Consider the following 9,227-nt stretch of genomic DNA (forward strand, 5'->3'; position numbering starts at 1 on the left):
GACCTAACTACTAAGGGTATAAGACACGGTAGGAGTAGACACAACAGTAAAATCAGTAGGACTCCACCTACCACTGCCTTAAGCCCTCCAAACCACTCATACCAGCTACCAAACCAACTACTTGGATTGTACCCTTTCCATACCTGAGTAGGCACATGCGCTAGTTTAACCATATGGCTAGTAAGCTCAGCTATTGCTTGCCCTTCGTCATCTATTTGAAGACAGCAATTACTTAGGTTAAACTTCCCACATACACCTCCCTCTACTGCCAAAAGGTAATCCAAGGCTAATCTATTTTGGTAGACTGCTGTCCTCATCCTGGTGTTATGCTTCGCTAGAAGATTGAGCGCTTGTGATGTCTCATTTGTGATAATCTCAACCACCGCCTGTAATCTTATAATACGGTTGAGCATATAAATAGGGGTTCTATAACCAAAGGTACCATCTTCTGCCCACGTGGCTGGCCCATAATAATCTATAATACGCTGGGGAGGCCATTCATTATCTTCCCAGGTGCCTATCTCTATGGGTCCCCTTTTCTTCCTATGATTCACATCATACACTTTAACACCTAAAGTCTCACCTGTTTCAATCGGTAACAAGAAGAAGGATGGTTTGAGCATACCCAACACACATGCCCCTTCCCAGTCCTGTGGCAACTCCGAATAGGCTTTCTTACCACAGATCCAGTACAAATTTGCTGGGGCTCTCCAGGTAGATGTGATGGATAAATCAAACCACACATCCTTTAAACTGGCATATCTAGCAAACGGGTTAGATGGTTCTGAGACATTTGAAGCCGACCACCAAGTTGTATTTTTAGTATCATCATCATAAGCTTTTTGCCCTAGACAAGTTAATTCTCCTACAGAAGTATTATACATTATTCCTTTCCTTGCTATGCAAACATAACCTATGATGGAGGTCTTTAATCTCCACTCAGATTTACCTCTAACACTCATATGATAATCGGCTTGTGTAGATATTAATTGGTCAACTGCCTCAGAACCGGACATTACCTCCTTTGCTTCCCAAGGCCATTGGTCTCCCATGTTAGTACCTCCACACACATAGCAGTTGGTAACATTAAGACTACCGGCAATACTTTCAGCTAAATCGATGAACAGGTTTTTAGCATTATGGGGGATCTTATTATCTATACTCATCTCTTCGTAAAAGGAATGGTATACTTGATGAGTCTGGGAGGATACCGTATCAGTCTCTATTCCTATAAACAATAATGTCCCAGGATCTAAACCCGTCCCGTATATCTGAAACCCAAATAAATTTCCATACTTATCTAAGAACTTGTCGGGGTTATTAATAAGTATATGGACTGGGTTGCATTCCATAGACTTACAATAAGGGCTAGTCGGCAACTTAGTCACTATCATGTCTTTATCTACTGTCTGTCCCCAAGTCGCCCACCCCACACAAGACCAATATGGGCAAAAGTTATAATCTCTATTTGGGCATCTAGGACTTACATATTTATTTTTGCTACTGGGACAAATATATTTATCGTTAGACCCATACGTCCTCTCCCATCTAAGATCCCCACATACATTCCACGGCTTTCTACCACTCGATATCGCTTTACACGCATCAAATAGCAGAACACCCGAAGAATGTACGGATTCTAACACCGTCTTATTAATTAGGGTCCCCTGAGGATCTCCATTCCTGAGAGTCAACCAAATTGTACGAGGTTGATACTCTGGACTGAAGCACTTAGGTTCTCCTACTCCTAAATAGCACACACTATAGTCTATATTTAGGTATCTACATCTTGATACCTCTCCTTTACATTCGTATTGTGAATGCCAAATTAGGGTTTGGGAAATATGGTTACCTGTTCTCGTAGTCTTAATGCATACCTCACAGCTAGGAGTGTCGGTACCTCTACCTTCCTGAATATAAAAACACATATAAATAAACACAATCAAAAGCACATCTTTCGCCGTCATCCTCAGTCTTCGTCCGTGCGATGGAACCTCAGCTTCCAGGATGTGAGGGCTGCAGGGAATGGAGTTCTGCTCGTCTTCACAGGTGTCCCTTCGAGACTTTCCTGGCTTATACACTATGTGATGGTAAGCGGACAGGCTTTATTATGGCCTTCTCACTCACACCTGTAACAATAAAATTTGTAATCCACAATAATTCCTCGTTACTCCGACTGAGTAGTGCGTTTCAACCGGATCTTGCAGGGATTCTCTGGATCTGCTGTAATTTGCCAAGAATCGACTGCTGCTGGTTTAACCCTGCAGTGATGTATCCACGGAGTTACTTCGGCTACTTTTATCGCTGTAGGGGTAGACAAAAGAACAACATAAGGACCTCTCCACTTGGGCCCTAACGGTACATTATTCCACTCTTTAATCCACACTTGGTCTCCTGGATGATAATTGGATGTTCTTCTTAGCCTTCTGCGGAATGTGATATTGTCTTAGGCTCACTGGATAAACCCCATGTTTCAGTTCAATTTTTATTGGTGGAATATTGCGGGCCAGTCCTGGTGGGTTGTTCTCTGCCCAAACTCCTGGTATGTTAAACAATGTCTCATCACTCCTAGGGTTTTGGCTAGTCAACACTGTATAAAGTCGCCACTCTTCTTCCTTTGGTACGGATAAAGTCATAATACCTGAAGGTCCATTAAACTTTAAAGATGTTGTTCCATCTGGTAGGAACGTAATCTGCGCTTGTAATTTGGATAGCATATCACGTCCCAGCAATTGGACTGGACATTCAGGCATATAAAGGAATTGGTGTTTTACTACGTGGCCTCCCAATGTACAGAGTCGACTTTTAAGAACCGGTTTTTCAGCACTTCTTCCAGTTGCTCCTATCACAGTAATAGTCCTTCCAGATGGAGGAGCAACTAGATTAGTCACCACTGAATGTTCAGCACCAGTGTCGATCATGAACGCACTCCTTTTCCCCCCTATTGATACATCGACCATAGGCTCCGCTCGACCAAGGGGGATGGAGCCCGGTCGGTATCAATAGTCCTCCATGACCGTGTCAGCCAATCCTACGAAGTCCCTACCTTCTCTATCGCGGGACCTTTGCGCTGCTGGAATATATCTGTCTTCCCTAACACTTCCTCTGTTCCCATTACTCCCTCTATAACCATTACTCCCTCCGGGGCCTCCTCTACCTCTCGCTCTGCCTCTAAAGTTTCCGTAGCCTGCCCTGGGTAGGACCCTCTCGTACTGCTCTCTTTGCGGACATTCGTTCCTCCAATGCCCTTCTTCCTTGCAATACGCACATTGATCCCTACTCAAAGGCTCCCTACTCCATCTATTATTGCCTCTATCTGGGCCCCGTTTATCTACGCCTGCGATCGCTACCGCTAGCATATCAGCCTTTTTACGCATCTTGCGCTCCTCCTCTTTCTTGCTTTCTGTTTCCCTATTCATATACACCTTATTAGCTACCTCCATTAGTTGGGTGATTGACATACCTGCAAACCCTTCTAGCTTTTGTAGCTTGCGCTTAATATCTCCGTAAGCTTGGCTGACAAAGGCGGAGTTCACCATTCGGGAATTGTCTGCGTCTTCCGGATTAAAGGGGGTGTACAAGCGGTACGCCTCCAATAATCGGTCATAAAAGACACTGGGCGCTTCATCGCTTTTCTGGATCACCTCAACTGTCTTCGACATGTTAATGGCTTTCTTTCCTCCGGCTTTCATGCCAGCAATTATAGCGTCTCTATAGGCTCTGAGTTGAACCATATCAGCACCATTTACGTTCCAATCGGGATCGGTGTTGGGATAGTGTGTCGCGGCCCATGCTGCTGGATTGGCTTGGTTCAAAGCACGGGCTCTATCCTCTAATGCTTTAATGGCTGCTTGATTTATTCTTGTCCTTTCCTCATTGTTAAATAAAGTCATTAGTAACTGCTGGCAATCAGCCCATGTCGGATTATGCGTCTGTACTATTGAGGTGAACAGATCAGTCATAGCTTGTGGTTTCTCAGTATACGAGGAATTATGGGTCTTCCAGTTTAAAAGGTCGGTAGTGGTGAAAGGGACATATACGAAGACAGGGTCAGCGTGTGCCATTTGACCTGCGGCATCGATATAAGCTGACCCGGGATTTAAGCGAAGAGGCATCTGATAGTGCTTTAATTGTTGGGCACCAGTCAACTGTCGGGTTTGGATGGGGCTACGTAGGGAAGCGTCAGTCATGGGTTCCGGTCGGGGAGAGATAGGGTATGGGGATGTGGGAGGTTGGTTTTGGGAAAAGGTAGTGAATAGAACACTTCGGGCCGAGCTAGATGAAGCTTGACCGGAAGTCTGAAGTGGCGCCAAATCAGGATATTCATTTTTAATGGAGGTTGGTCTATCTGGTTCCGGAAGGGGGGATTTAGTACGAGGGGGGGTGGATCCTGCACTGGAGGAGGAAGCGGAAGTGGATGGGGGTAGTGAGGGAAGGGTTACAGGACTTCCTGCGTTTGCGTCACTTCTTCTTAACGGAAAGTAAGGGGGCGGCAAAGGGATCTCGGACTCAGGGGGCGTGTCCAAAATGGGCCTAACACCAGCCCTAGTGGACGAACAAGTCCTAGCTACCATGAGGCGACACTGTTCCTCGTGGCATGTCCGGAGCCATTTTGGCGAGTCATTTACGGCCTGTCTCCAACAGTCAATATAAGGAAACTGGCCGTAAAGTTCAGGCCTACCCGATACAGCCACGTGTAAGCGCTGTACCAGAGTTGGATCCAAACTGCCACGTGGCGGCCATGCCGCAACCAAAGTAGGCCACTCCCTAGTACACAAAGTGACCAAACGTACAGGAGACATCTTTACCCCAAAATCACAAACTTTGAATCCCTTTTTAAAATTCTTAACCATACATCCTAAGGGATCCGGAATCGTTGACTGCGACGCACCCATATTTAACAGTGGAACGTTGTCGACAACGATTACTATACACGCGTACTATTCAACAGTCACACCCGTTTCCTCTGGCAACAGCACCACGTGGTACGGTTATCAAGTGAAACGTACACAATAACAATAAACACTCAGGGAATTCCCGTACACACACAGCTGCTACACCAGTCACTATATAATCAATATTATGCCCTTTGGCGTAACTACACAGTCACCCACGCTATAATTCTCTATATACGAATTACCCGTCTATAACACACCCCAGTAACATCGTCTTTTACAAATAGCGGTTACAGTACGGTTAGCATAGGTCAAAGCACAAGTTAAGGTCACAATACAATTATTAGTGGTTATGGTGTTAAACATGCAATGGACGACAATGATTAGTACTTATTATATAATGTCAGTAAATATACAGGGTTATGGTACCGTGCACTATAATACAGCAACACACTATTAACACTCTCGCTAGACGGCTGAGCTCGCGCTATCTAACAAGATATACACTTTACTAAAACAATCGTTAACACATTTACAATTCCCAACTAAACTATTGGCCAGTACCTTGAATGGACTACCTAAAACTATATACACCCGTTTTGGTTAGCCACACTGCCCAATCACCACATATACATAGCGAGCTAGAGATCCGAATTTACACAGGCGCCTCTTAGTCGCACTATACAACGAGCTAGAGATCCGAATTTACACAGGCGCCTCTTAGTCGTACTATCAAAAGTCTAGTGGGTTCCAAATTTACACGCCTTCCCACTTAGCCCAGATAGGATGAGAACTAGCGAACCGAATTTACACAGGCGCCGCTTAGTCTCCCGGTCCCTCCGACCTAGCGAACGTAATATACACCCTAGAACGCTAGTCTAGACAAGACACCGGTGTCCGGCTAGGGCTATTTACACCAGGACCCCGCCTGACTAACCAAATCAAACGGTCTGACTAAAGAGCGTTCGATCGAGCGGTGCGCCTTCGCTCCTTCCCTCCGACAGAGGGGGCAGATACAGATTCAAAAACCCCTTTGGGCCTACCGCACAATCGGTATACCCCTAGTGGGTCCTGCCGTCTAAAACAGCAGTTGTCTTACCTCCTCGTTCCTGAACCTGAGTTCACACTCATCGACGGGGACACCCCAGCACTTCTCACGTAGAGGCCGATGATCTCCTGGACAACAGACCAGTGGCGCCGAGACGAAGGGAGGTCCACGCAGAAGTTCAGGGGTGCAGCCGTAGAGAACGTGGGCAAAGATAGACCGTCTCACGCCTCTGCCTCTCAGCTACCGTTGAACGATGAGCTTCCCGGCCAACGCACCAAATGATACCGGAGAAACTGACGGAAGCCAAGCACAGAGAGATGGACACAGGTTTCTTCAGGAAGGAAGAGATTCTTTATTGGATCACCGATCGGGACTCAGAGGGACTAGCGTCACCAAAATACAGCAAAGTCTGAGTACTGAATACATAGAGTACATTCCTTATATAGCACTGTAGCTCCTCCCACAATTAACTACACCCACACATACCCTTAACCTATTTAATAAATAGAGTCTAAACTCATCCATCCGGTCTAACCACGTGGCTCATCTGATACAAAGGAGAGGGACGCGTAATTCCAGTTCTTACATTCCTGCACCTGGTCAGTACAGTGATAACAGTATCTTAGCTACGTGTAATTAACTAACTGATACTACAAACACATATACATACATATGCCTTGTGGCAATCTTAGCCTGCTAAACTTGTATTTTACTGGAATTACATCACAATACCACTTCTGAAAGTCAATGCTGTTGTTATGGGTTATGATTATATGGAGGATTCATACATGTATTATACAGTTTAACAACTATAATGCATTTCTAAAATTGGAAAAATCAATAAGAATGGTCCATTGGTTTCCATGATCATCATTGGATCCCATGATGTTTGTTCTACTTTTACACCTTAGAAAAAAAAAAAATCAAATTTTGTCACATGAAATTCTACTGATAATGAATAAATTGTTCTACAATGTCTAAGATTTCTTTTGTTTTCTTTAATACAGCTTTGACTCCAGAATCAAGACATTTGCAAATGGCACACTGATCGTCTATTCTGTTACAGACAAGGATGCTGGGGACTATCTGTGCATGGCACGGAACAAACTCGGAGATGACTATGTGGTACTTAAAGTAAATGTAATGATGAAACCAGCTAAAATACAACATAAGAAGGAAAATGATCACAAAGTTACTTATGGGGGGGATTTGAAAGTTGATTGTGTAGCAACTGGAGTTCCAAACCCTGAAATTTCCTGGAGTTTACCAGATGGTAGCATGGTGAACAACGTTATGCAGTCAGATGACAGCGGCTCAAGGACAAAGAGATATGGAGTATTTAATAATGGAACCTTGTACTTCAATGAAGTGGGAATGAAAGAAGAAGGAGACTATACGTGCTATGCAGTGAATCAGATTGGTCAAGATGAGATGCGTGTTAGCGTTAAAGTGGTGGCAGAACGAGCTTTTATTAAGAATAAAACATATTCCATTATCAATGTGCCATATGGAGATGTTGTTATGGTTTCCTGTGAAGCTAAAGGAGAACCTCTACCACAAATTACCTGGCTAACTCCTGCAAATAGACCAATACCTGTATTGTCAGAGAAGTATCAGATTTACAGAGATGGTACTCTACTCATCCAAAAGGCACAAAGGTCGGATAGTGGCAATTATACATGCCTAGCACACAATAGTGGTGGGGAAGAGAAAAAGATTGTTCAAATTCAAATTAATGTCCTCCCACCTAAAATCAATGGCCATTCCAATAAAATAACCACAGTAGAAGAAACTGCAATGAAAGATTCACGCATTCTGATTGACTGTAATGCTGAAGGAATTCCAACACCTCGTGTCATGTGGGCATTTCCTGAAGGAGTCATTCTCCCTGCACCTTACTATGGAAATAGAATTACTGTCCACAGGAATGGTACACTAGACATCAAAGTTCTAAGGAAAACTGATTCTGTTCACTTAACATGCATTGGACGTAATGAAGGTGGAGAGGCCAGATTGATTGTGCAGTTGACTGTTACTGAACCAGCTGAAAAACCGAAGTTTATAACTGATAATGAGAATATTGTCGTGGCAGAAGGTGAGACTGTAAATCTTAACTGTTCGGTTACAGGGTCACCTGAGCCTGAGATAAGTTGGATTCTTCCCAATGGCACAGTGATTAAAAATGGTAATCATCTCCATAGAATTTTTCATAAAACAGATGGCACACTACATATTGGTTCAGTAGCCATTGCTGATGCTGGGACTTATCGCTGCAGAGCCCAAAATGTGGCTGGACATGCAGACAAAATGGTCAGCTTACAGATTGGTCGTAAACCACAAATGAATAACCACTATAACAATTTAATCAGTATAATTAATGGGGAAACATTACAACTTCACTGCACTACCCAAGGGGAACTAAAGCCCCATATATCGTGGACATTACCAAATGGCATGGTTATTGATGGCCCACAAAACAAGGACCGCTTTTCCCTTTTACAAAATGGAACCCTAGTGATACGAGATACATCTGTATATGATAGAGGAAGTTATCTATGCAAAGCAAAAACGCAATATGGTTCTTCAACCATGAGTGTCCCAGTAATAGTTATTGCATATCCACCACGCATAACAACAAGTCCTGCACCTGTTATTTATGCAAGACCAGGAAGTTCGGTCCAGTTAAATTGCATGTCCATCGGAATACCAAAAGCTGAAATAACTTGGAATCTTCCTGACAAATCTCAGTTGACTTCATTAGCGCAATCACGTTTATATGGAAACAAATTTCTCCACCCTCAAGGGACATTAGTAATTCAACACATTTCAAAAAGAGATATGGGCTATTATAAATGCACAGCTAAAAACATATTAGGTAGTGACACTAAAACAACATACATACACATATATTAAGAATGTTTTCATTATACCGGTAAAATGCCCAAGACTGCCATATGTGTGCACAATATACTGTATCATTACTTCCAAAAGGAGCTTTTTTTAATAATAATTATGGTGAAGAACAAATGCATGCATGATAAAGAGTAGACATTTTTTTTAAAATAACATTTATTTCTATCACTCTAAGAAGAGAACAATGATCAGGCCAAAATGTATTTATATATATATATATATATATATATATATATATATATATATATATATATATATATATACATATATATATATATATATATATATATATATATATATATACACACACACCCCAACGGAGCTGATTGACTAGACAATGTGTAGCTGTGAGTTAAAAGTAAATTTATAAT

At 42.9% G+C, this 9,227-nt stretch overlaps 1 protein-coding gene across 1 annotated transcript in view; it reads left to right on the top strand.

Annotated features, from left to right (window-relative positions):
* MXRA5 (matrix remodeling associated 5) overlaps positions 1 to 8,997 on the top strand; it is a 61,383-nt gene extending 52,386 nt beyond the window's left edge. The window contains exon 7 of the mRNA XM_063450165.1: positions 6,951 to 8,997. Coding sequence (XP_063306235.1) covers positions 6,951 to 8,856 — 1,906 coding nt within the window. The 3' untranslated portion in view covers positions 8,857 to 8,997. The remainder of the gene's footprint in view (positions 1 to 6,950) is intronic.
* Positions 8,998 to 9,227: the final 230 nt, after the last annotated feature.

This window comes from Pelobates fuscus, chromosome 1, assembly GCF_036172605.1.
Source record: "Pelobates fuscus isolate aPelFus1 chromosome 1, aPelFus1.pri, whole genome shotgun sequence".
Classification (NCBI taxonomy): Eukaryota; Metazoa; Chordata; class Amphibia; order Anura; family Pelobatidae; genus Pelobates; species Pelobates fuscus.